Below are 27894 nucleotides of genomic sequence, written 5' to 3'. Positions count from 1 at the left end.
TTCAACTTTAATACAACATGTAGGTGACATATTTAAGTTAGGCTGGACTAACTCAATAATGTCTTAACCATCTGCAAATTTTATTCCTTACAGCGCTGAAGGGATAATAAATAATGGTCCTCTGAACAAACCCAGTTTGGCATCTTAAAAGTTGCTTGTACATTTCTTTTCCTGACATTGTTTTTCAACTGTTCTTTGATCAATGATAGTGATTACCTCTGTGTAACTTTGATTTCTGTATAATATTGTGGAGAATTTTATAAAGATGTTTTTCAAATCTTATCAGCCTAGAAGTTAATCTTCTGTACAATCTCACTGTTTTATTGTTAGAGTTCTCAGACTAAGCAGTTGTTGAACCATAATAGTCTTATTCCTGCTCCATTTCACCTCTGCCCTACCTGCACCACTATCACTCATTGCATTCCTAATAACATTTAGATTACAAACTTGTTACACCAAATTCCTCCGTTCGTTCTGTTGTCTCAGTGCATAGGTTTGAGTTAACTTTGGTTGCCAAATTTAATAATAAATGAGACTGAAAGCCTCTTTTCTGGCTTTTGCTTCTGAATTTGCCTCTGTTATTTATTATGTAGAAGGGCTACATTATGACCATGTTGTATGTTGTGAGAAGCATCCCAGCTCAGGTTCATTGGCAAGGCTGTGGGCTGCAGAGGGAGAGAGTGGCATGGCTTGTAGCTCTGCCCTGTGGAACTTCCAGCAGAGCACATAGGGAAGACTGCACTGGCTCTGCTCATCTCCAGCTCTGCTTCTGGCCACTGCTGGGAAACCCAAGCAGGTGACAAGAAACAAGTTTTATGAGGATACACAGAAAGAATGACTTAAACTGATATTTGTGCTCCTTGGAATAATTTGTGCAAAGCTTTTTTGTTTTGGGGTTTTGTTTGTTTGTTTTCTTTCATGGTAAATAAGAACACAAAGTCATCAAAGCTGATGGTCTGTCTTTACTCCTGACAGTGGGTGGATAACTCAGAGGACAGCAGCAATAACCTCTGACAGTGCTCCACCAAGTATGTAAAAAGGCTACATTATGATGCAGCTATCAAATACAAGCCAGAGAAACGTCACTTTTTCATAGTCTGTATTCCTTTATTCCAGGAATACAACATCCAAAAGACACTGCTCCCATCTTTCCAAATGAATTTTGACCTGTGTGTTAAATGCTGGAAGAAAGCTGAACAACAGCAAATTTGCGTCCAATGTGCTGAGGAATGTTTATGCAATTTAGGTAATATGATGCTAATTAAATGAACTGTAAATCATAAATGATCTCCAGGCAGGCATCTCCCAGTGGCGTGTTGCTCAAGTAATGGGAAAACAAGCGCTGACTCATTAACTGCGAATTCCCCATGAGAACAGAAACAAACATCACTTTTGGCTCTTTTACTTCAGCGACGCCAAGATGTTTTAATTTTGATTTCACTGGATATTTTCACTCTTTAGTGCGCCATGTTGTGAGAAAAACCATCAGAGGCCAACCCAAACGAAACCCAAACCGATTCCTCCTCCAGGACTCCACCCTGGCATCTCTGGCGGCGTCGGGCATTGCCCACACGCTCACAGCCTCCCCCAGCTCACAGTTCTGCTCAGCCCACGTCCCACTCCCCACTGGCGGCCGAAGCCTCTCCAGCCCCGGCCCCCGTAACGCCGGGGGTCTCTCGGCGGGGCCGGGCAGTGCCGGGGGAGGCCGTGGGGAGGGGGCCGCGGCCCCTCAGCAGCGGGGCGGGCAGCGCACGGGCAGGGCCCAGGGCAGGGCTGCCGCCCCGCAAGTGCCCCGGCCGTGCGCGGGCGGGCCGTGCCGTGCCGTACCGTGCCCCCGGGGCGGCCCAGGCCCTCCCCGGCCTCGCGGCGGGGCGGGGCGGAGGGCGGGCCGGGCCGGGCCGGGGGAACCTCCTCGTGTGGCGGCCGCCAGTGAGCGCGGCAGGGGCGGCCGGGTGGGGTGTTTTGGGCAGGTGGTGCCGGTAGGGACCCGACCCGACCTGACCCGAAACGAACCGAGCCAGGCCGGGCCGGGCCGGGCCGGCTGCGGCTCCCGGTGCCGGCATGGTGTTGCAGGAGCCCGCCGGGGCGCCGAATCTGTCGACTGCGGCGGCAGGGGTCGGTGATGCGGCCGCCGAGGTACAGCTGTCCCGGCGTCGCTGGGCCGTGCTGCTGCTCTTCTGCAGCTACTCCCTGTGCAACGCCTTCCAGTGGATCCAGTACGGCAGCATCAGCAACGTCTTCGTGCGCTTCTACGGCGTGAGCGCCTTCGCCATCGACTGGCTTTCCATGAGCTACATGCTCATCTACATCCCCCTGCTCTTCCCTGTCGCCTGGCTGCTGGACAAGAGGGGCCTGCGCCTCATCGCCCTGGCTGGCTCGGCCCTCAATGCCATAGGTGCCTGGGTGAAGCTGGGCAGCCTGAAGCCGCACCTCTTCCCCGTCACTGTCCTGGGACAGGTCATCTGTGGCCTGGCCCAGGTCTTCATCCTGGGCATGCCCTCACGCATCGCCTCGGTCTGGTTTGGCTCCCAGGAGGTCTCCACTGCCTGCTCCATTGCTGTCTTTGGGAACCAGGTAATGGGCAGCTGTACCCCGGCTGGCTGTGCTTGTGGGGCGGGCTGTCACCTGCCCGGCTGGACACTGGAAGTGCGAAGGGAGCAAACCAGGGAGGGGTAAGAGATGCACAGGGCCTGAAGGGCAGCCACAGGGGTAACACGAACTTACATGAAATTCCCTCTGGAAAATGCATCTGGTTTTTGGAAGGGTGCCACTGGTGTTAGCCTAAGAGCTGATGGTGGTGGCAGAGGCAAATGGGACCTCCATCTATAAAGTTTGGGGCAGCATGGGGATTAGGTGTGATTCTGGCTTGGACAGGTCTTTGGCTGAGGCTCTTCTCCAGTGCCCTCCGCTTCCTGTGTGTGTGAGTCTCCAGGGCTGTAATTCAGTAGATTTATGAATGGCCTGGGGGAGAAGGCACAGTGCTGAGAAACTGCTTCAGGCAGAGTGTCTTTCAAATCTGCAGTTGCATCTGGACTTGACACTGCAATATCTTCTTCCTGCTGACAACTAGATGGGACAAAGGAGATTAGCTGTCTGCTGAAAGCATTGTCATTGGGCTCTGGAGGAAAAGGACTTTAGCACTTCCGTACCTCTTAAGGGTAGGTGCAGTGTTTCCACAAGCAGTTGCTTTGAGAAAAAGAAAAGGTCCATCATGCTAATGTGAGGTCAGCTCCCCAAGCCCTCTTTATCAATACAGGTGTCTGAGGCCAGTGACCCACATTTGCTCAGGCTGTGTCTTTTCTTGTAGCAGAGGAGATAATTTTTTACACAGCTTTGTAAGGATCGGGGAAATATCTTCTTGACCCTTGGACCAGAACGCCTGCTCATTCAGTTGAATGAAGTGAATAAGCCAATACTGATGCAGTGAGGTATGAGTGAAGTGAGCCTGGCTCTGCAGCCCTGACCCAAAGAAGAGGAAAGTGGAACGTGGCATTGGCTGCTGAGCTGTGCCCCTTGCTTTGAGATGCAGTGTAGTCCCCTGCATGGGACTCTGCTCCACCCACTCACGTTCAGCCTGTGAGTCACTGCCATTCTGATTTCAGTGGTTCCAACTCAGGTAACCCCTAATGCAGACTGCTTCTTCCTGTGTTTCTGTATTTATTTACATACTGCCGAGATAAAAAGAGGTGAATGCTTGGACATGGTGTTTGAGGAACAGAAGTTTGCAGAACAGCACTAGGGAATTAAGAGGACTGCCTTACATCTTTAGGAAAGAGAAAACATACTTATCTTTACTTGAGTGCACCTAAGCTTTCCTTTTTGCTTTCATCATCCCTTCTAGGGGGCTGGTTTTCACGTGTTTTTAAATTAATCTTTAGAGTGGAAGGCATCTAATTTGGCATGAACAAATAAGTAACTGAGTATTTTGCTGTCAGACTTAAAAAAAATTATTCGGGTGGAGTTACTCAACAGTGTTCATTAGAAATCCAAACAGTGAGGCTGTCTGCCTGTGCTGTGTGGAGTCATCAGCATCCCAAAAGGAGTGGTTTAGTGTAATGGTTGTGAAAAGCAAACTTTAGCTACTCCTTTGGTGCTCCACGCTGTTCTGGCGGTTGCACTGACATGACAATGAGACCTCAGTTCAGTACATAGACTTTGCTTTGTAAGCCCAGGCTTTCCTTTTAGAGAATCAGAGAAGTCAGAAATGGTAGTGACTAAAGACAGAGCATACTCCATAGGAAAGACCTATTTATTCCCATAGTCAGCCATAATCCCAGTGAATGAAAACTAGCTATTTTGTTTGCTGGTGAGGTTGGGCAGGGGAAGAAATAGAGGCATACGTTTTTCTTGACTGTAGTAAAAGACTGTGTTAGGGAGTGTTAGCAAAGGGTATAGTACAGTGGTTTTGTAATTGCAGTATGGTAAATTATTCCCTATGCTCGTTTCTCTACAACTGTATGGTTTTCCTTTCCTTGCCATGTCACTTTGTTTAATTATTTATATTATTGAATACCAAGCACTGTTGTCCCTCTCCATTAAGAATTGCAAGCAACTGCATGAAGAAGCAGAGAAGTGTCACTGTTTCTTTATTTGCTATACCAGCCCTTTCTGCTCTTGCTTTCTTGGCCCCAGGCTTTGCTTCAGCAGTGCTGTCCTGAGGGAAGCCCTGTCTGCTGGCTTCTTTCCTCAGTCTGCCAGGGCCATGTTTGCTCAGGACACTGCCTCTGCTTGCTGACTGATGGTAACCTTCAAGTTCAAAGTTAGCCCTGAAGAGTAAATGATTGAATCAATCAGACCAGGTGTTAAATGCCCTTTAAAAAAACAGTCCCTAGTAAGGTATTAGAATCACCTCACTTGTTTCTAGCCATATGTTGGCTATGATATCTGAAGTGCAAAAACAGGTTAGATTGAGCACTCTTGAATCAGTGCTGGAGAGCGTCTAGAAGAGTGTGAACACCTGTGGATGTGATCATGTTCTCTTGTTTACCCACTGCTGGTTTTCATGACATTTTACTTTTCCATGTTTTAACAGGAAGATAGATAGATGTTTTTCCATTCTTTTTCCTTATTATGGAAGCTCATGTGTGGGGAAGTATAGAATGAAGTTTGCCTGTCAGATGTTTTGACAAAGAAACAAGGCACTGATAGGCTTGTGAGTAAGGATGCGGGCCCATTAACTTATCTTTTTGCAGTAATTTTGCCTTTTTTTTTTTAAGCAGGGCTTTGAAAAAAAGTGATGTGATTTGGGAGGAAAGAAAACTTCAGCCTTATATTAAGCTCTATTTTAGGGAAAAAAATCATTCAGCACCTTACTGATCTTAGGATCTGTCCCTGTTCCGATGTAACTGAGATGTGACTTTAGAGATTTAGGGCTTCCATAACAGAAACAGCCGGAGGCAGAAGTTTTAGGTGGTTTCTGCAGCCTGCTGGGTGTGCCAGTCTTGAAGTGATTAGGTGATGGCTTTTGAAATGGGCAAACCTGGTGATAAGCTGTGAATGAAATTCCGAGAAATGTTCTCTCTCCTACTCCTGGTGGTTCCTTTCATCTGTTTTGAATTGGGGGAAAAGAGTCTGCCTGGGGTAGTGGCTGAGGTGGGTTTTGCCATATAATTGGGTCTGCATCATCTGAATGGCCATTGCTTTTGAGCTGGTGATCCTACAGTGCTGTTTGTGCTGAGCTTGTGCTGTTTGATGCCTCGCTGATAACTCTTAGAACTCTGTTCTGTACCGTATGCCCTTCAGGGAAGGCAGCATCTTAAAGTCTAAGAAGCATTTTGGAAATGTATCATGTCCTGTGGAGTCCCTGTCTTCCAGTCTTTGAGTGGACTTATAGATCTGCTTTGCTGGCTCTGTCTCTGCTGGAGGATTCCCATCCTTCAAATGATTCCCTGTTAGAAAAATGGACAGGTCTGTCTCACAGCTTGGCTCTGTATCTCTCAGAGCTTAAGCTGTCAGAATAGAGAAGATTTTAGTGGCAGTAGTTAATGTTGGCATAGTTGCTTGTAGTGACAGTAGTTAATGGATAACATTCTCCAGCCCTGTCTCCTTTCTCTCCCGGACAAAAAAAGGGCAGGGTGGATCAGAGCACTTGGATCTCAAGGAGTGCTGTGTGGCTAACTCTCCAAGATCCTCGACGTGGTTCAGTGTGGGAGGGTGTGCTGACCAAATAGCAGTGTGGCTTTTTGTAGGAATGCCTCCATTTCTATAAATAGACATGAGAGCCTGAAATGAACTTTTTCTACCCATTTCATCTGGTGCTCCCTTCCCAGACATACACCAAAGGCAGTTCCCCTTTCTCTCTCACAGAAGTTGGCTTTGGGTTAAGTTCTGCAGGGGAGTTAAGCATTATGAGATGATGCCACAGAAGCAGAAGTGTGATGTGGAAGGGAGTTTGCTTTGTTTGCAGATGAGCTTTGGTTGTGCAAGTGGGGTTTGGAGAAAGGAAGCATCTCCCACATTAGCGAAAAAGTAAACTGAGCTCAAGCCCTGTCTTATCACAAGGCTTGATTACAATTTTTCCTTCCACAACTTGTGTACTTCCTTATTTTTTCTTAACACACTGCAAGTAAGTTGTGTAAACTATGCAAAAATGTACATTGGCTTCCTGACTATCTGGATTTCAACAGGCTCTTCTAATTTTGCTGTCACTGGTATGGAAGAATATTCTGGACACTGATCCATACAGAAGTTTACTGTGTAGGAACTGGCAGCTTCTGCTTAAACAGCACCTCAGTTGGGCATTTTCAATTCTCCTGTAGCCTTTTATGTGGCTGGGACCTATGCTGACAGCAAAGTCTTGGGAAGCCAATGTGCAGTTGGGAGGCACAGGGTGTGAGAAGGGGATGGCTGGCTGCTCTCTTCAGGTCCTGATATATGAATTATAGGGTCAGAAGGTTCAGCTGCTCTGGTGAAATGTCATGGTTACAGTTTGAGGGGCACCTGTAGTTAGAAAAGGAGGAAGGGCCCAGGACAGAGCTTTGATACCCAGACAAGAGTATAAGAGGATGCTGTGTTGCCCAGAGTTCTGGAACAAGCATCTCCTCAAAAGAGTTTCACTGGGTGAATCCAGAGGGAATCTGGAGTGTATCCTACTCACTCTCCAACGTCTTGGCTTGGGAACTTGCTAAGACCATATTGAAATAATGGTTTCTGAAAAGCCTGTTGTATTGGTGTTTATCAAAGCATAGATCATTTGATTGCTACATTTTCTGTCCACTTGGCCAAACCAGCTGGTTGCTGGTCTCTGGGTTTCCTGGGACTTCTGCTTAGGCTGAACCTCCTAAAAAGTAGCATCACTTTTCTCTTCCTCCATTCCCAATTTGAATATTTGGTAACAGACTGTTTGATATGCTTTTGTGCAAGTAGTATGGATTTTCTGTTGACTTGTTCTTTTGAACTTCTAGATGAATACCAGCTGGTCCTGATGCCTCATAGAAGAAATTACTTTTAAAAAATTGAGTAATATCTTCTACTTATAACACATCATGTAATGAATGATGGTCCAAGACCTCTTTCTTGAATGTCTTCCTTCCACACTGATCATCTTTAGACCCTTCTGTCAGGTTTCCTTATTTTGTTGTGTTTGAAGAGTTTTGACTTAGTTTGTAAAGCTGTTCTGGTGCCTCTTTTGGCCTAATTGTGGTTTTGCTTTAGCTTGGTCCAGCTTGCTGTCATTTTTCTTTGCTTGAAAGAATAATGTCCAGTTTTAGAACTGGGTGGTTTATGTTTTTGTTGGTGGTTAGTTGTTTTCTTTGGTGTTTTTTGGGGTGTTTGTTTGTTTGTTTGTTGGGTGTTTTTTTGTGTCTTTTTTTTTTTTTTTTACTAAATTGTGGTTCCTTTATTCTAAAATACTTTACTAATATTCTCTAGGCTTACAGTGAGCCTCTGACTCAGTCTTTGCACAATCCTAGTGCCATTTGAAGGCATTTAATTTCTTAGGCTTTTCTTCATTTCCATTTAACACACTTTTTTCCTTTTAGGCACCGTCCTCTTGTGAGTTATGTACTGCTGTACTGTTTTGGAGGGTGTTTCCTTTTTTTGTCACTGCTGCAAGGCAGCTGAATTTTAGTCCAGTACAGAACCATTCTGTAATACTGATCATAGTCATGCTCTGCTGTTCAGGGCTGAAATCACAAATTGTGCTGCCTCTTACAAGTTTTCCTCAGAAAAGGGTATTTATGGAATCCAAAAATGCAGTCTCTGCATCATCCCTGTCATGACACTTATTTAGCTTGCAAGGGCATTGTCAAAATTTCTAACTGTTGTGTTTTTTTGCTTTTGCAGCATTTCTCTGTCTTTTAACACTTTAATTGACCTTCTGTATTTGGTGGTCCCCTCTGTCAACATTTATACGTACTTATGGAATTTTAGAGGGCTTCTGTGTTCCTGTTGCTGACTCGTAGTTTTCTTTGAGGTGGAGGTCCACTCCTGCACTCCTCCATTGATCATTCATTTACAATTTTTATGCTGATACACCACTGGTTATCTTCCTTCAGGAGACTTTTAGCAGCTAACCTTAGAGATGTCATTTTCTATTTCAAGACTTAGGGTACATTTATACCACCTTCTTAGCTACTTGTTCATGGTTTTGTTGCTTGTTCATGTGCACACTTGAATATTGAATATAATGTTGTTGTTGTGACTGGTCCTTCACAAAATTCAGGTAGGGAATACATTCCTTCTATCATTTACTAGTCTATAAAGAGTAAGTCATGAGTTAAAAATGGTATGAATGATCCAGGGTCTGTGAATGTTGTTCAGGAAATCTTCAGTTTCAGTCAAGTCAAAGGGCCCTATCTTCACGGAATTAATAGCATGAATCGCTCTGAAATATGAAATGTAGCTCCTATTGCTGTGGGTTTTTTTGTCTATTCTGCTGCCTGGTTCTTATGAAAGATATAATGAACTTCTAATGGATAAAAGTTGCTTTGTTTTGGGGGAGGAGAAGAGAAAACACAAAACATTTCTTTATGGTTAGAAAAGGTGTCTGGGAAAATCCTTCTGAAAAGGCCAGCAAGTAGTTCAAGAAAGCTGGGTGAGTCTGTGACCCATTGGGTAAGTGATGACTGTAGGACCTCCCAGCAAAAGATTTCTAAACAATTTGCAACACAGACTCTCAATAACTTCTCTGCTAGGTATATCAGATAGATCCTTTTTCAGGACTGAGCAGCTGGAGAGAGACTGGAAAAGATTGAATCTCAACTGTGGTCCTGGAGAAACTTGTGTCAGAGGTCAGAATAAAGCGTGGGTCGCTCCTCTCCTGTTGGTTTGCTGCTGTGCAGCAGCTCATGTGGCTAGCATGTGATTGCAGAGAGAAGGAAGCCAAGAAATACCTAGCACAGGAATCCAGCTTAGTTCTTCCAAGAATGAAACAGTGGTAAGACAAAAGGTCAGTTTCCAGTGAGGTGTTAACCTTTGAGGAAGAGACTCTCAATATTGCCCCTTTCCATTTGAGGGAATAGTCCTATTGAGTCTCATATATCAGGTTTTGCATGTGCCCCCCACCCTTTCCTAAGTAAGGTTTACAAACACCTCACGGCCTGGAAAGGTTGTCCAAGATCATGCCTGGATTACAGGGTCTCCTGCTCTATGCTGACTTGCTTCCATGAGGTTTATGGGCTGCACAGAACTTGTCTTCCTTAGTCCTTGCTTTCGGTACAGTTTTTCCAGGGACAGTTGCCAAGCTCCATTACTAAAACAACCTCGACCTCTAGGATATGTGCCATCAACACTTTGTTTTCACCCTTGATGCTCTTCTAGGTTCTCCTGGTGGTCGTATGGTGAGCCTTGTCTTGGGAGGCTGCTCATTGAAACTGTATCAAAGTTGGCTGAACCAGATTAATATCTCAGTTATGTAGAGTGGTCAGGTGTCTCAGCCCTTGCACTTATGTGGTTGGAAAATAAATTGCTTCAACTCATTAAGACAGCAAATATTGTGGTTGGTTTTGATGGTCTTATTTTTTGCTATTTTTAATGAGCAAAATTGGATTACCAGGTGGTGAGGCCAGCTCTAGAGCAGGGGCAAGGTAAGGAATGGGATGTGTGTGTGAACAGGAACATATATTTGTGGGGAACGTCAGGGCAGGCAAGACCTCCACTTTGGTGAAGCCAGGTATTCATTCTGCTAAATTGTGGTGTAAAACCTTGCCTTGAATATCCTGATATTTGTAATGGCAGTGGGGAAACATCTCTTATGGCTTAATTGAAATGGGTATCTGACTTTTAATTGTTGGGTGGTAAAGAAGATTTTCATCTTGGTTGTGAAATTGGATTAGGCTCAGTTGAGCCTGTACTGAGCTCTAAGGTAGTGGCACTGTTGTGGTTTCATGTCATACCTCTGTTTATCCCTTCTCTCTCCTCAGCTTGGCATCGCTGCAGGCTTCCTGGTCCCTCCAGTTCTGATCCCTAATGTGGAGGATGTGGAGAAGCTGGCTTACCACATCAGCATCATGTTCTTCATGACTGCAGGTGTGGCATCAGCCCTGTTCATCCTGGTCATCATAGGTAAGGAGGTGGGAGTGTGCAGGTGAAACCAGATGGGGCTGAGATCAGCCAGTGTGTAACAGGGGCCCGTGTGCCAGGAGATGGGCTGGGCAGGCCATCTGGGGAGGTGTCCTGCCATGCAGCTGACAGGCTCATGCAATACTATATCTTGCTGCATCAAACCCTTGATGAACAGCACATGTAAAAGGGAGGTTGTCAGCAAGCCTGCCAAATTGTTAGTTTTGTCCATTGCTTGCATAACAAATTCCAGGCATGAGTAAGTCCTTTAAAAACTAATAGAAATCTTCCATAGTCATCTTCCCTACAAACAGGGTGCTGGGTCTTGTGTTATGTCTGGGACTTGCCTACCCCTTAAGAGTAGAAAGAGGCAGATTATATGGCATCACAGGAACAAGTTGTTCCTAGTTATGAGTAGAGAGAAAAAAGCATGAAGGACAGTAGCAGGACACAAGTGGTGCAATTCCATAACACATGAAGTCGAAGCCAGATCTTTAGCATGAAAGATTGGCATGCTCACTGGAGAGCTGAGTTTAGTTGCTGAATTCCATGCAATTTTTTTTGATAGGCTTCTCTTGCCAGTTTGTTCATGTTGCTGATGGCTGAATCAGATGTAGACTTCAAATACTGTGGGGCAGGGAACAGACAAAGTACAAAAATGCCTGTCTAGCACCTAGCACAGCAGTACCACCTGTGGCTGGGATTTCTGGCTGCTACTTTCATGATAGTAAGGGGCAGCAGATGGCTTAGCCTGAAATAAAACCTGGCAAAGATTATTGTTCCCGGGCACTGGCCACTGCAGAACACTAGGCCACCTTTGTCAACTGACTTGTCCAGTTTCACTTTGTCATTTGTAAATCCACATAACGCTTTTGTGCCTGGATGGTCATCCTTCTAGAAACGAAGGCTGGTAATAGTCCTGAGAACTCTTTTGGTGCTGCTGGACACTGCCTACACAAAAATCTAATTGAAGGCAAGATGTTTCCCTTGGGAAGCTGACAGGAGCCCCTGCTGGAAGAGAGCTGTTCTTTCCTCTTCCTGGATACGTTAATGCATGGAGATCAAAACTTAAGGAAAATGGTGTGTTTTGTACACTTGCTTCTAGCAGCCCCTCTGCCATCCCTCAAATGGTACAGTGTGTGCTCAGGCCCCTCAGCTGCACCATTATAAACAGGTGTACTTTGTGTCTGGTTTCAGTCTTCAAAGCGAAACCCCCGAGCCCTCCAAGCCGAGCTCAGGCCTTGATCCAGTCAAGACCAGCTGTGGAGTATTCCTACGTGCAATCAATCCTCCGCCTGCTCCGCAATGCCAACTTTTTGCTGCTTATGGTCACTTATGGTAAGGTCTGGCCTCATTTCTTCTTGTGCAGTTAATCACAGCTTCTTCCCTTCTCTCTGTGCTCTGCAGGGGCAGTAACTGGCTTGAGTTGTTTTAGGGGAACATAAAGATAGCTCCCCTGTGCTGCTACAGACCAGAAATCCTTAGTACTATATAGCCTAGTACTTTTCAGCAGTGGTTTCCAGTGAATGCAGCAGGCAAGAACAAAAGGAAGGCAAGCACACAGAAAATTATATGCCCCTACAACTGTTCTCCCAGTCTTTGACTGTTTGCTGTTCAGGGGATTTCCTTATCTGGGTGTTTTTTTTTCTAGTAATTTAGCTAATTGCAGCAAACCAATCTAAGTGCTTACATGAGAAATACATGGAAGTGTCTGAGTGCAAGTCATAGAACTGAGTGAAAGTCATTTCCGAAGGCAAGGATTTGAACGTGGCTGCCAGGCATCTCTGTAGGGGTCATATGGAGTATGCAGATATGCAGACTCTGTCAGCTTTCTAGGCGGTCCCTGTGAAGCAATTGGAAGGAAAGGCTGGAGAATATCTCGTCATCTGTCCTTGCCTGCTGAATTTGCTGCTTGCTTCTCTTCAGCATTCTCAGTCTGTTTGTTTGAGGGCAGTATGATGTGCTGAATCTATTCCCTGATGCTGAGTTGGCATATGGAAAAGTGTTTTTCTTACTAGCAGAAAGGCCATTGTGGTCTATGCCTGGCTGCATAATAGGGTATACTGTAGCCAGTTAGTCTGTGGGTAGTTTTGTCCTCAGTCTTCCTACCAGCTTGCTATGGAAGCTTCTCTGGGGGACAGTTAAATATTGCTGAAAGTTCTGCACATCCTGCCAGCAATTGTATTTGAAAGACCTTGTGGATGATTGGGCAGGTTGGAGAGAGTCAGATGGTGGCTTTGTACTTGCTGAGGATGCTAATGGTCTTTGGAGTTGTTGTAACCTCTGTTCCCTTCCTTCTTAGTGCAGTAGACTTCTAGAAATGCCTTTCTCAGATTGCTCTTAAACTCTCCTGGATTGCATTACAGCTGCTGGGTTTGACTTTTTTTTTTTTCCATTGTACATAATACCCTCTCAGAAAGTGAAGACAGAAAAATCTGTCAGGCAGACTGTGTCTAAAGCTGGATTGTGTCATCTGCTCAGTTCACACTTACCCTTCAGGAAAAAGAAAGGGGAAAGCATTTGCTCTAATAGGCATAAACAAGTCCTAGAGGAGAGAGGAGGGCTCTCAGTACAAAGAGCATGTTTAGAATCTGACCTTCCTGGGATAATTCTTTTCTGGCAGTCACAAAAAGTGTGGAAAATCTGTTCAGTGGCTCATAATTCATTTTCTCTTGCTGCTGGTCTGTGCATTTTTTCTGTTCCTCTGTGTGTCAGCCTCATGCCAATCTCCAGCTTGACTTGAGATGATGACTGTTACTCAGAGAGGGAACTATGCTGTGAAACTTTTTTTTTAGCTTGTCTGGGTTTAAAATGGTGTTCTTTTTCCTACTCAAGTCAAAAGTTACGTTGGCCGAGATTTAAGACATCTGCAGCCACATGAGTGCAACTGAGTCATCCTGCCTACCTAACACAAAGATTTCTGCAGCCTGTCGGCTTTTGTGTTAGCATAGCATGTATGGGGAGAGAGGGGCAAACCTGCTGCTTGTTCATCTCTCCTCGCTGTAGAAAGAATGAGGATCCTTCCACAATGACAGGTCTGAACACATCTGTAGACCTCTAAGGTCTTGGTATTACCAGCAGCCAATGATTCCTTTCTTATGGCTGGACTTGCAGTGCTGGAAACAGTGGTGTCACTGCTGCTGTGTCAGGTGCTCGTGAGCTGTTTTTCAGGAAAGTCCTCAGAAAACCTTTTCCCCAAGGCTGCTGACATTGCTTCCATAAAATGGAGGCATAACATGGAATGGGCATTAAGGAATTCCAAGTCTGTGGGGTTGGGCTTTGCATTGGAGAGCCTGTTGCTAGTGGGAGGCAGTAAGCAGGAAAAGGGTGGGAAATTCTGGGAAGGGGTAATGGAATGCGAGTCATGAGGCAGTCTTAAATGGTGATGGTGATGGGGCAGTGAGGAGGAGGCAGGGCAGTGAGAGCTGCATAAGTAACCATTGTTGGGGAGGATTACAAGGGAGAACAAGAGAGAGTCTGGCATGTAGGTAATAGGTTGCCTACCTGTGGGAGACCTGGGTTCTAGTCTGAGGCTTAATAAGGGCTCTGTTTGGAGCTGTAGGCAATGAACTTCCCTGTTCTGGCCTCTGTAAAATAGAGGAGACACTGGGGTATCAAAAACATTATTCTACATTACAAGCAAACCATGGTAACTAGCTAAAGAATTCAGATGTCCTGCTCCCAGCTACTAGTTCTGGTTTCCCTTATCTGGGTGGGCAAATGGTCACTTTCCTGTTGGAAACAACCATTACCTGTTTTATGGTCATTCAAACAGCTGTAATTCTCAGAGAAGCTTCTCAGCTGAGTAACTGTGACATAGGAAATGCCCACAACTTTTCTCAACCCTCACATATGCAAATTTGACACATGGTCTTGATTCTTAGAATGTTTTACCTGACTCTGGTGCCAAGTGTTGCTGCCAATTCTTACCTTCTGTCCAGCTTGGGATCAGGGGCCCTTCCCTGTCTTGGCAATCACAAGGATCACAGAGCTGCCGTAAATCTGGTTTTCTGACAGTATTAGTTACCAGAGGAGCATCTGTCTGTCTTCACAAGGCTGCTGTCCTCTTGGCTGGGTGAGAAACTGAGGTGCACAAATGAGTGGTTAATGTTTATGCCCAGCTTTGAAGTGAAGAAGCAGAAGGACTGTGCTGATGTGCCATACTCTAGTGTCCTTGCACTGCAGCTTGTGGTGTCACCTAGTGGGCGGGGGGGCTCCAGAGGTGGAGATAGGATGAAATTCATTTAAGGTGTGTTAGCTGTTTTGCCATAGCCAAGAGTTGCAAAGAGATACTTTCAAGGCTGGAGAGCGCCTCCTTGCTGTGAGAACTCCAGTTGTTCTCCCCCATCCTTGGCTGCTGCCCCTGCTCGAGTTTCCAGTCTTCCTGAGTAATTCTTGTTAAGGATTGGGTCTGTTCTCCTGCCTATTGGGCATGTCACTCAACTTGCTAGCCCCTCCTGTAACCTTCTGACAGAGGATTTTGAAGTGGGAAACATTGTCACAGGCAGTATTTGAGATCACTTGCATGAGTCTTCATCTGTTGTCTGTGCCATACAGCTGTGGAGTGAACTTTGCTTAATCATAGAATGGTTTAGAATCATTTGGAGGGCTCTTAAAGATGAACTAGTTCTAACCCCCATGCCATGTGCTAGTTCTAACCTTCCCTTAGACCTGGTCACTCAGAGTCCAGTCCAGCCTGGTAATGTTGTCAGAGATGGTGTGTGAAGGAAGTGTGATGCACCCTCCAGCTGCCAGTCTTGTGGCTCTTCATAGTGCTGTGTTCTGCAGCAGGTATCCAGTGCCCAGTGGAAGACTGGGCTAGGTGCAGGATTGCTGAGTACTTAAGGGGAGATAAGGGACTTCAGGGTTAGGAGAGCTCAGGGCTTTGTTCCCTCTGTCAAAGCTCTGCCTGCTAGACTGCACTTCTGTATCCTGTGTTGTTAATTTCTGCTTTTAGCTGAGGCTTAGAGAGGAAAAGTAGGAAGAGGGAACTTAACATCTATCTGTTTTGTCAGGATTTCAGGCAATCTGTGCCAGACTTTTTAAAACCATGGCTTCTTTTGGTGCCTATAGACGTGTGAGCTGCAGTGGTAAAATCTGTCCCTTTCCCTCCACCCATCAGAATCACTGAAGCCTTGAAGAGAAACCAACTGCAAATGTAAATGACTTTCTGAGAAGAAAGTTATACTGACTGTTACAGACCTCTTCAACCTGGGGGAGGTTTCTCAGTATCACCCAAGGTGAGAGTGTAGCCGTTGCAGTACTGCTGGTCCAGTGCACATGTGTATGTTCTTGCCTGCTGAACAAAGCTGTTGGGTTTTCTGCCCTTTTGAGAATGCATTTAACCAACGAGAATTGCATGTAAGGTGCAGCAGAGTGTCTGAATAGGGCTTGACCGGTATCACCCCAACAGTTTCATTCTCACCTTGGGTGATACTGAGAAACCTTCACCAGGTGGTTCATCCTTGTAACAGCTAATGTAAGTTCTCTTTCAGAAACGCAATTACTTTCACAGGTTTTTTTCAGGCCTCAGTGATAGGTTTTAAAATGCAAGACTTTTCCCATGCAGACACACACCCTAGGTGCCTAAGGGTAGTGCTGTCTGTGCTTCACCAATCAGCTCTGCTCCTACTTGTCTTCTGGCATTTCTTGGCTTGGAGAGAGTGTTACTTACTGGCTGTCAGCAGGGAGAATGCTGACAGGCTCTTCTCTGGGAGGAAAACACACAGGTCAATGACACTGTTGTTAATTGAATCTCAGGTCCTTGTTCAAGGTATGATGCTGAGGCAGATGCTTTTCTAGTTTTCTGACTTGGCTGGGAGCAGAGGACAAAACTGCAGTGCTAAAAGATGAATCTGGCTGCTCACAGGGTTGTTCAGAGGGTTGAGACTCCGTGAAGGAGTTGCAAGACCTTTCAGTACCAGAAATGTGCACAGCCCTTCTTCTAGCTGCTTAGGTAGGAACCATCCTGAAACTGCAGGATTTTTACTTCTGCATGTTGAGGCCTGGATGTTGGTCTGCATTTCTTTCAGTATCCTGTGTCTAGCCAGTCTGTCTCACTCTCCTGAGACTCTGCAGCCTTGTTGTGGACTGATGGTCCCAAAGATTTCTCTCTCTGTATTTTTACCATTTCACAACCCAGCAGGAGAGTAGCAGGCTCTGAATGTGCTGCATTTTTATCCCCTTCTCAGGTCTGAATGTAGGTTGTTTCTACGCCTTGTCCACTCTGCTGAACCGCGTGGTGATCTATCACTACCCAGTAAGTGCATCCACCCCTCATGGCCCTCTCTGGTACTTGCTGTTGTCTGACACAGGTTGGCTGTTCCTTTTTGCCTTTACACCACCCCATGTAAAAGCTGGTGAGCTCTAGAAAAGATGCCTCCTTTGCACCTTAAATGAAAGCATTTACTTCTGAGAAAATCTTCCAGCAATTTCCACTCCTTGTTTCTGACTGTGATTTCTGCTGGGACATCTGTCCCAGGAGGCTGCCCAGACTCATGGGCATGCCATGGGTGGCAGAAGGGTGGGGTGCCTCTGTATCTGAGCTATTGTACAGCTTACTGCTGGTGCTGCATGCCACAGAGCTCCTTTCTTTTCTGCCTTATAGTGAGTCCCAGTATTTCCCGGTCAATCTGGCCCAAATCCTAACAGCAAGCTTCATGGTTTATGCTAACTCCTCTGAGAGTATCTGCTCACGCTGGCCAGTTTTTCTCAGGGCTGGCTCAGACATAATTGCCAGACCACTTTTTTTTTCATGGCCCAGAAAGTGCTGGCTCATAGTGGGCCCAAAAGTGTTCCTGCAAAGGCTAGTTCTGGTTAGTGTGTTACCAGCAGAAAGCATGTATGAAGACTAACTTTGGTGTCTCTTCCTCTCTGGGTTTTCTGCACTTTGCTTTTTGTTGGATATGAGTTAGCTCCTGCACTTGTGTGTGTGTGTGTCTCACCACAGGGGGAGGAGGTGAATGCTGGCAGGATTGGACTCACCATTATACTGTCGGGGATGGCTGGAGCTCTGATCTCCGGCATCTGGTTGGATAAAACCAAAACCTACAAGTAAGTCCCTTGTTTGCCCCTGTGCCCTGGTGACTATGCTCTTCCTCCACACTGTGCAAGGAGGAACCCTGTGCAATTGCAAGTTTGCACTCTAGAGACTGAATCATTGGGAAGATTTTTAGGAAAAAAAAAAAGTTCTTCATGTTACACCAACTGGGTTTTGAAGTTTGGAGCTGTGCATTAGCCAGCACTGGGCCCATACAAAATCTGGTATTGGTATTCCCTAGGGAGGTTTACAGAGAAGATGAGATGGCCCAGTAACTGCTTTGTCAGGGATGAGAGAGTTCTTGGCACAAGCAGAATCAAGACTGTACCAGACCATTTATCAGCCCTTACAAACCAGCCTCTGTATATTTTTGTCCAGCTTAATGAAAGACACATTGAATGCAGTGCCCAGAAGCATTGTGCTGGTGGCGTGTTGCTGTATTTAGGGCAGGCACAAGGGTTATTGGGGTTATGGCTGGATGATTCTGTGTGTGTTGCCCAGCGAGTTTGGAAGGCAGATCTGGCCAGCATGCCTTGCCATCTGCAAAGGGACAGTTAAGTGTCTTTGCTTGCTCTACAGTTCCCAGTCCTCATAAATTTGGATCTCACTGAAGCACCTCTGTAGGGTATCCCAGGTGATATAGAGAGACTCTTGTGTCTTATACTGGGGTCCACCCAAGTCTTTGGTTTCTCTGCTGGCTTTGGGAACTGTGCTACAACCTGTTGTCTGAGCAGGTTAGGTGAGAGGGGGCTTTACTGGTGATGTGCTGGTAATGACTTGAAAGCAATTTCAGTGTTTTATTCCTTGCAGCAGCTTTTCATCTGGGGGAGTCCTACTGCCATTATCCTACCTCATATCTTGGGCTAGAAATGCATGTTCTCATTGTAGGCAGCTTAGATTAATCTGGCTAGCTGTGAGCTTGCAACTTCTGAAGTGGCCTCTGGCCCTAGCTCCCTGTAAAGTACAGGGATCAGAAATAGAAAACTGGCTTCTCTAATCAGAAAGAGCAGTAGGTGAGGGCTCCTGAGATTAGCAGGTTGTTTATTGCTGTGTCTAGATGGTTGTGTGGCACTGAGTAGTACTCATAAGGGAGTCCTGGGAAATAGAAATGTAACTGTTAGAACTGCACTGCTAACCATGCAATGTGACTTGTGTCTCTTTCCTGCCCAGAGCTAGTGGTAAGGTAGCCTCAGCTGGCACTGCTAGACTGGATGGTCTTCCTGGTTTGATAAGTGAGGTTAGGTTGCAGCAAGAAGCCTTGAAGAGCCTCGTGACTTACCATGCAGAGCTGGGACTTGAAATCTGGGAGAATGGCAGAGAGAAAAATCCACAAATCCTGTATTTGTTCCATGTCCGCTCCTTCCTTGGAGGGATTGCATAGGTAGGCAGAGCTGGCTAACAGTACAGAAAAATAGGACTATGTCATCCATGGATTTTCTTCTGCAGACCCCCATGGACTGTTGGGGGATATTTTAGCCTTAGGTAAGGAAAAACCCTGCTAAGAATTTGTTCTCCCTTACAGCCTACAAAATGGATTTCTGTGAAACTAGCACATTTTTTTCTGAGTGCTACATAGTCTTTATTTAGCCCCATTTAAAAGTCTATTTAAAAAACTGTCAAGATGCCAGATGTTCTAGGTGGGTACCCTCCCCCTTCCCTCTGTTGCTGAGATAGTGTCAAGAATAAAATGGTAAGCACATGAAAATCAGGAAGGAAAGATATTAAGTCCTTTTTTTAGTCAGTTTGTAAAGAGAGGGAAGCAAATGAATGGGATCCAGCTGTGATTGCGGGGAGCAGGGGAAGGTTAATAACAGAAGGAATTGCAGAGCTCTACATGCATGTTTGGTCTTTACTGTACCATCAGCAGTTCCTTGAAAGGGTGAGGCTGTGCTAAGTCAGGCTTTCCCCATCTGTCATGCTCGGGCACCAAATGGCCTTGCACTCTTGCTTTTATTTGGCAGGCAAGTCCCTGTGGCAGTCCCTGCACTGTTCTTGTTTTTGGAATAGCAGGTGAAAATTTGGTCCATTAAAATAGATACATGGGTGTTACTCTAGGACACAAAATAGAAAGATGCAGATACTGGATTCTTGAAGGTGAGAAAGAGGGAAGTTTAATTCTGACTCCAACATTTATAGATTTTTAAAAGTGACAGTGGATTGGAGGGTGAAAGTGACACCTCTCCAATGACACTGGACAAACCAACAGTCCATCAAATTTCTCCTCCTCCAGAAAAGAATACAAAACAATTAATTATTTACATAAAGTCCGTGAAAAAAATCGTTACAATAATGTAAACATCAGAAAACTTAGAAGAACTCAAAAAAAACCAGAGCAACACATGGGTTGAGTGATGAGTGAGCAGTACAAGAATTGGGGTTGTCTTTGGTGGTATGGCTTGTTGAGTACAGCCCATCTCTTTGAATCATAGAATCAGGAGAAGACCCTTATAGTTTTGACATCAAGTTCCTGGCTCAGAGGACAGATGAAGTTGTGACACCTGGAGACTGCTGGGTGCATTGGTGTTGGTGGGGTAGTCTGGCTCAGAATGAGGTGTTTGGGGACTGAATTAATCAGCACTTTTCTTTGGTTTCTTTAAAGTGCAGTGTTCACATGGTCTCAGGTCAAGCTGGTTGCAGTCAGCATTCTCTGCTTTCATTGCTGCATCTCTGTAAGGCAAGATATCAGAAATATCCATCTCTCTATCCATTGACTAGGTAGAAGACCCCAAATGGTGTTTTAGGTCTATACACATGCATGGTACAAAAATTTGTGGGAGGGAGAAAAGGTGGTGGAGGATGAGACACTTGGTTTTTTTCCAAGTGAGAAGGTGAATGCTCTCTCAGCCTAGCCTGACCTGCAATTTGAGCCTGTTTTACACAAGGTTGGTCCTTGTATAGTGGATATGTCTTCACCCTGTCCTGCCATATGTGTTATATAAATAATTTACCAAGACTGTCCTTTCTTCTGAACTTCATACAGGAAGAAAGTGGCATAAAACTGAATGCCTAAGGATAAGGGCGTGGTGAAAACCAAGGCAGTCTTCTCCAATTCATCCCTTTCTCCAGCATCTGACACTTCTGTGTCTTCAGCAATGAGATCTTCTGGGAGCATAGGATCAAGGGCTTTGTTCGGGCTTGTGTGCAGCCTGGAATGTGCTGTCTTCATGGCAAAGCCTGTGGAGGCCATCTGTCATCCATGTCTGTACAGCAGAGCATGCTGGAACTGCATGCAACATCCCTGTGAGCAGCTAGAACTGTTCTATGTGCCTGTGCCCCTCATCCCACCTCCTGCTCCCAGCTTGTTCATTTGTTGCTTCAGATGTTGTTTGACTTCAGTGTTTTTGCAGCTGCAATCCCCTCTGAGTCTCGTCGTGTCACTTTTGCTTTCCTCATCCTAGTGACCTTGTGAGACAAGGCTGGGCCAGGCCATACACGTTCCTTACTCTGAGGCTTCTTCTGGAGCTGACTGAACAGCAGGAGATGTGTTCTTCATTTCAGCCCTGTTCCCTGCTGGTGCTGGCCCTGTCTGGCTTTTTTCCCCGTGATCTCTTTTTTCTCACAGTCCCTTGTGTGGCTCTTTATCTGCCCTTCAGAAGATTTGGGAATGTGACTGGGAAGGCAGATGAATGTCAGGGCTAGTAAGGTTCATGTAAGTGACAAGTGTGTCAGGTCCTTCACAGATCTCCCTCTGGATCTGCCACAAAGACTTGGCACTGGTGCCTTCATAACAATGCTTCCTTTCCACACCCCAGAGCACAGGGTTGGGTTAACCTCAGTTTTTCTGAGGTAATGTGGCAGGATGCCTAACTTCTAGCCTGTACTCACTGCACTAACCAGCCTGTTAAGTAGACAGTCTCTGTTCCCTGTTCCAGACAATGAAAATTGTCAGTCCCTGTAGAGCCGTCGTGGGTGTAGGTTGCTAAAAACACCAGAATGCAGTGCTGATGTGCTCTGTGAATCTGCTTCCTCCTCCTTTGTGCTTTTCTCACTCCCATGAGATTTATGGCTATGATAAGAGGCTTATTAAGCTAAAACTGGGCATTTTTCCATGCCCCAGTGCCCCTAGGGCCACAGAGCATTCTTGTTCTCTGGTGAACAGGGTGTCAAAGGCCACTTCCTGAGAACACTCTGCATCTGTGTCTTTCCTCAGGGGATTTTGTCCCCCTGTGCACCAGTGTCTACCAGTATCTCAGTTAAACCCTCTTCAAAATGTTGTGTCTTTCTTGGACTGCTGAGCACTAAATCTCCTTTTCTTGTCATCAGTGGTATGCTCGGGGGAGCAGGGTTTTGCTGAAGTCTGGTTTAGGAGAAGTCTGCTTGTGTGCTTAAGGCTGTTTCCTGCAGCAGGATTTGCATTTGGTGCTCTCTGTTCAGATCCTGTGAGGGTCTGTGGTGAGCAGGCAGCAGTTCATGGCTTCAGGGTGCTTCCTGGTCTGTGTTTCCCACAACACTCAAGCCTGTGGCCTTGTTCTTTCACAAAGGTCTGTTGATTAATTTTGTCCTTCTGCAGCCTAATGATTCAGGGAGGTCAGTGAGGAAAACTTGCTAGATGAGGTAGCCATGGCAGGATCAGTTTTCTCCATTTTGTCCTCTACACAGTTCTGCAGTTTCAGTGAAGAACACGTTTAAGAGTTTGCCTGCAGCTACGAGTCTGCCTGCTCTAGCTCTCTGTGGGGCACAGCACGTTCTGGGAACTGAACTCCTCTCTTGCAGCTTGACTAATGACATAGCATCAATGTGAAACAAAGTCTTTACCACATCTGGTCACTGTCTCATTCTTCACCTTTGCCTGGAGATGAAGGGCAAAATGCAACACTTGGCAACTGTCATGACACTGAATAAGATACAAATACCTTGGACTACTTGAACCATAAGCCTAGAGAACTGAGTGAGATTTTGTGACTATCCTGAGACCTCTGCACTGAGCCCAAACTGGCTGTGGTGAGAAAAAAATTATAAAACTCTCCATGGGCTGAGTGTCCCTGCTGGCAGTGACTAAACTTCCAACCAAGGGCTGCAACCACCTCTTGGAGGCCTGCACAGTATTTTAGCTCAAACTGCTATGTAGTTTGGAGGCTTCTGTTTATGGAAGGAGCACCCAGTTCAAACTTGGTTCATGTAGCCCAAGTACAGAACTGTAATTCTAGCTTTGAGCTCCTTTCCTAATTATCTCTTTTCTCCGTGGCTGCTTGTCAAAGCATGAGATGCATAAGAACTCATGGGACATACCTGAGGAACCTGTATTGAGCAGAAAAAGGCTTTTACTTGCATCTCTTTCACTCTCTGGGACTGCTCTTTGTCTGTTCAGTCAGTCTTTCAGCTCTTCTTCTGCAGCCTCCAGGCATTGTGCCAACCATGTAGCAGCTCTCTGCAATGGATTATAACAGAAGTAAACAGTTCCTTTAGGCTGCCTTCACAGCTGAATTTTTCCTTCAGTGAAAACTAGGGAAAGAACATACTTTAGAAATGATACAGCACTGGAGGTTAAGGGATTTAACTACTCCTTTGATACACAACAAAATTACAAAACAAAATACACAACATGCTTGCCACAGCATGTTGTTTAGCCTTTCAATATATTAAATGAGCCTGGTGACCCTTGTAAGTATGGATCAATAGCTGAAGCCTGAAATTTGCTTCTCAGGCCTATATTTGTGTAAGAATTGATGTATGGGCATGAGCCCCACTGACTGCAGTCATTGCAGCAGTGGGGGAGGACAGAACCTTAGCTGGAGCAGACTGGATTTATCTGTAGTAATTCAGTGTACTGGAAACATTTTCTTACACATTGTAATACTTACTGCCTACTTGGATTAGATTTTTGACAGTGATCATTTCCATTAAAAAGGAAAATAGTTTGAGATTTAGTTTCTTCAGTGGAGTTCTAGGAACTCATATCAAACACATTATTTAATAGATTAAGAGTTAAATTTGGGAGAAAGTACACAAATAGCTTGTGGTAATACATGTAACTTCTTCCTAAAAGAAAATGATCAAGAAGTTTTACCAACTCTGGTAACTGTTCTGCTTTCAAAATCCTGGTGGAATGTCAGTCAGGTAAAGTATTTACCTTTTCCTCCTTTCCCTCCTTTTCCTCCTCAAAACTATGTACTGGGAAGACTACTGCTGCCTCTTGTACTAGAAAGAGCCTTGTTTTTTTAAATGTGGATAGGGTTTTCTTGGTGTGTAGTCAAGGATGACAATTGCTAAATGTTGTGGTAAAAGCTGGCCTGGGCTGCTGCCTGTGTCTCGCAGTGCTGAGTGCCCTGGTGATCTTTGCACAGCCTGGCTGCAGGTGTGGCTCTTCCCAGGATCTGACTGCCATACTTCCTGAGCACAGGGTGTCTTTGTCTCCTCTCCACCCAGACAAGAGCTTGTGGCTCAGCTGCTGTTGCCTGTGGAACTAGCACCTGCTAAATGCTCTTATGGCTTGAGGGTGAGGCTGTGAGAGCAACCTGGCTTGCATGTCACCTCTCCAAATACAGCAGGCACTTTAAACAACAGAAAGGAGCAGCAATGAAAGCTGTTTCAGACAGCACTGAAAAACATAGGCCCATAAGACTCTAGCAGTGTTGACACCTCCTTTTTTACGTTCGTGCTTGAGAGTGCTTGATCTCCTTGGCTCTTGCTTGTAAGTAAGTATATTCAACTCACTATAGTACAGAGGATGCCCAAGAAAGATTAATGATCTCCTTAATTGGCTCTTGTTCTCCCCCTCAGGTGCACTATACCATATATGACCAGGCAACTGTCAACCTGTGGTAGGATCTTTCTTCTGCTGTGCTGCTCTGTGTGCAGGCCTTTCCATGCTATCTGTCAGTCTAGTTCCTCTGTCTGGGTATGAGTGCCAAAAGACTGCAGCTTTTAAATGCTTTTTTTACCCATGTGCTACAAGCAATACTAATATCTGTGGGCAAAAAGGAGGATTGGATTAAATAAAATCCTGTTTGCTTTTTCTTGCAGGCAAACAACGCTAGTTGTCTATATCATGTCTCTGGTGGGAATGATAGTCTATACCTTCACTCTGAGCCTGGGCCACCTCTGGGTGGTCTTTGTGACTGCTGGGTTGCTGGGGTAAGTTCATGTGCAGGCTGCTTTCCTTGGCCTCTGATGGGAGGGGATAAGCAGGGAGGCAGAACTGCTGTGGAAGGGACTGGGAAGAGCCATAGCATCTGAATGGCTCCTATCTGGCCTTCCCATGTCTCACTTGTATGTGTTTCATTAGAGTCTGGGGCATTGTCGTGACCCTGCTCAGCTTAATTGTTCCAGGTAAGTGGAAGCTTTTGGAAAGCAAGTGGTACCTGCAGCCCCATAGATGATCAGTGGACAAGAGCAAAAAGCATGTGGGCTGGCATGGCTGTTTGACTGTGCTGGGGGTGATGCTGCTTAGAGTTATGGTCTATACTGTACCTCTTCAGTCTTCCTTCTGGCAGTTGCTGAGTCTTCCTTTCTGTGTACTTCATTACAGGTTTTTCATGACAGGATACCTTCCCCTGGGCTTTGAGTTTGCTGCAGAGTTGACATACCCAGAATCAGAAGGAACATCATCAGGGCTTCTTAATGTCTCAGCACAGGTAGGTGTGCTGTTTTCCCTTTGCTTGCCTCTTTTTAGGCAAAGAGATTAAATTGTAGTTCCAAGCCTTGAGTCCTATTTCTTGTCCATTATTGGTGTAATGTACTGCAGATCTAAGCACCCTGGGACCTGGCTCTTTGAATGATGTTCCTCATAGCATTTCTGTTAGTGGCACTCATTCTGTTTAAGAAAATACTTCAGGGTGCGTGTCATCCTTGCCTTTTCCAACATAGCTCTTAACAGTCCTGGTTCATCTCCAGTGAGAGATGAGATTCCACCCAGGGTCATCTGTCATTGCATCAGCTGCAAGGAGGTGCCTCTGGATGTGGTTATAATCAAACTTTAGCCTGACTAGGCCAACTGTTTGACTGGCCTGTATGCTCTGATACTTTGGTAAAGATTGGAAAGAGTTTGGGCTGTTTTATGATAGCAGTACAGCTTGACATTACCTTTGTTTGTTTGTAGATTTTTGGTATTGCCTTCACCATTAGCCAAGGGCAAATCATAGATCACTTTGGGACAAAGGCAGGAAACCTCTTGCTTTGTTCTGTCCTGTTCCTGGGGACTATTCTGACAGGTAATTAAAATTTTCAGTGTTCCTCTGCTCTGACTTTGCCTTGGGCTTGGCACATTCATTGAAGGCTTTTGTGTGCAGTTGAGTCAAAGGGTTAAGTTAGAAATGTAGGTAGCAAAGATCATATACTGTGATTAGAGCTTAACAAGGGAACTAATTGATACCAGGTGGGGATAACTGAAACAAGGTTGGGAATGACAGGTAATATATGAAGTATTGTAAGAGTGCAGGAGCCATAAATACCACTGGGTTCTAAGAATGAGAAGGGGTTTGGACTGTGACCAGCAAGTCAAGGAGCCCTGCCAGCTAGACACAGATGAAGAGTTTACCATGAGGAAGATGTTTTACTTCCTCCCCAGAAGCCCACTGACCCAATTGCAGAGGACAATTGTGCAGCTGTAATGGATATTCAGCTAATTATAATACCATGCCAGAGCTAATATTTATGTAATAAGCATCATAGAAACCGTCCTGGAAACCATTTGAGTATGTAAAACCTTTTTGGATAAATAGAGAGCAGGAACTTGTGTCTTTTTTGCACATGCCTTTAGAAATGATTCCGCATGTGTCCAGCACTGTGATAATGTACCTTCTTTTCAACTTAATTAGTTGAAGAGTAATCTCTGTGCTTCACAGTGCCTGCAGAAAAGGGCAGAACCACACAGTAGTCCCATAGCAATGCTGTTCCTCTTTAAACGTCTGGTCTGTCTTACAAAGAAGAGCCAAGGCTTTTTTCCCTGGCTCTGGCTGGGGTCTCAAAGTTGCACCTTCTACATGCTGCAATAAGAATCTCTATCCTGCCTGTTTCAGAAGTGTTCTCAGCCTTGTCCAGGAGGGTGGTTTCTCTTACTCATTGTATTGTGTTTCTGTCTCTTCTGGGGCTTCTGCTGCTCCTTTGAGTCCTGGGGAAATTGACTTGGGTCCTGCATGGTGACTTGACTGCCTTCACATCTCTCTTCCTTCCTCTGTTCCAGCATTCATTAAGGCTGATCTCCGAAGACATCAGGCCAATTTGGAAAATGAACAGACAGTGAGTAAACCCTCCTTCAATCCCTGCTGTGCCTCTGCTATTAGCTCAGGACAACACCCAATCTCTCTCCTTTCTAGGAAGCGAGTGGCTTGTGGGGAAGCTTCTTGTTGGCATTTTCAAACTGGATGTAGTCCTAGCTCTGCCAGCTGCTGGGGCCTCTGTTTGCTCAGTGTTAATGTCATGCAGAATCTGTAGGCTCTGGTCCTCTGGGGTTCTACAGAGCTTCACACATCTTCATACCAGCTAGGACCAGATGCAGGGCAGTACTATGCTCATTTCTTTCCCTTGACAATGTGTTGAGGACTTCAGTGCTTTGCTCTTTTTTTTTAGAGATGAGTAGCTATTATTCTATGCCCCTAGGCTGGCAGGTTATTCCTCTTACTCCTTGCCCTCAGCTGCCAAGTGGGGTTCAGTGTATGTGACTGGAGGAAGCTAAGGTGCCAAAGTCTAAGTGAGGCTTTGAGCAACCTGGCTGCTACCACTTTGCATAGTGCTGCTGACAAGGCTGCTAGCTCATACTTGCACACCAGAGCTTGGGGTGTGATGTCCCTGTGGCATGCTGTGCAATAAATGCAGTTATTTGCATGTGGGTGAACTAATTGCAGTGGATAATGTGAGAAGCTCTCCCTGCAGGGAAAGGGAGGGGACTGGTTGCTTGAGGCTATTTTCTGTATTACTCTGGGCTCCTCTTCTAAGATTTTAACAGAGATACCCACTCAATGTTCAAGTGACCATCAGCAACCATGACTAGCAAAGTGTGAAAATCTCAGTTCTCTGCTGTCTTGAGTTACTCTATTCAGAAGACAGTGCTGCCCTTCTTCAGTGGCAATGTGAGCTGAATTCATAACATAGATGTGGAAGGCCCAGGAAAGGGCCTTCGGCAGAAGGTGATGCCTTCTAGTAGTTGATCCTTTCCCTTTGTCGGACACTTCTCTCATCAGATGAATTGCATATTTTTTGCCTAAGCCCTGTTTAGTATAAATCCTTTTCAGTCTAAATACTATTGTAAGAGCTTGCTGTTGCATGGGGAGGAGCATTGCAACCACAGCAAAGGTGGTGCAATGTCATTTTTATAATCCTGAAAGTCTCCAGAACTGACAGTAGTGAGAACTAAAGGGATGTGTGTGAGATAATGGGTCTCAGTCAATCAAAAATTTCACTGGCAGTTCCTTCCCTCT

General features: G+C 45.5%; 1 protein-coding gene across 6 annotated transcripts in view; it reads left to right on the top strand.

Annotated features, from left to right (window-relative positions):
• Nucleotides 1–1908: 1908 nt before the first annotated feature.
• The window catches only part of FLVCR2 (FLVCR choline and putative heme transporter 2), a 36021-nt gene continuing 10035 nt past the window's right edge, over nucleotides 1909–27894 (top strand). For 5 of the 6 annotated variants that reach the window (XR_010364423.1, XR_010364422.1, XM_064423808.1 and 2 more), the window contains exons 1-9: nucleotides 2145–2574; nucleotides 10362–10503; nucleotides 11698–11838; nucleotides 16692–16759; nucleotides 17450–17553; nucleotides 24503–24613; nucleotides 25008–25113; nucleotides 25578–25689; nucleotides 26661–26716. Coding sequence is in view for 4 of the 6 variants with exons in the window: in XM_064423808.1 (XP_064279878.1) it covers nucleotides 2287–2574; nucleotides 10362–10503; nucleotides 11698–11838; nucleotides 16692–16759; nucleotides 17450–17553; nucleotides 24503–24613; nucleotides 25008–25113; nucleotides 25578–25689; nucleotides 26661–26716 (1128 nt within the window). In the remaining 2 variants the exon portion in view is untranslated. Of the gene's footprint in view, nucleotides 2575–10361; nucleotides 10504–11697; nucleotides 11839–16691; nucleotides 16760–17449; nucleotides 17554–24502; nucleotides 24614–25007; nucleotides 25114–25577; nucleotides 25690–26660; nucleotides 26717–27894 lie in introns of all 6 variants that reach the window. The other variant, XM_064423806.1, reaches the window with a different exon arrangement.

The sequence above is a fragment of the Passer domesticus genome, chromosome 6, assembly GCF_036417665.1.
Source record: "Passer domesticus isolate bPasDom1 chromosome 6, bPasDom1.hap1, whole genome shotgun sequence".
Lineage (NCBI taxonomy): Eukaryota > Metazoa > Chordata > Aves > Passeriformes > Passeridae > Passer > Passer domesticus.
Note: the sequence above shows the minus strand (reverse complement) of the source record. Positions and strands in the feature narration are given on the sequence as shown.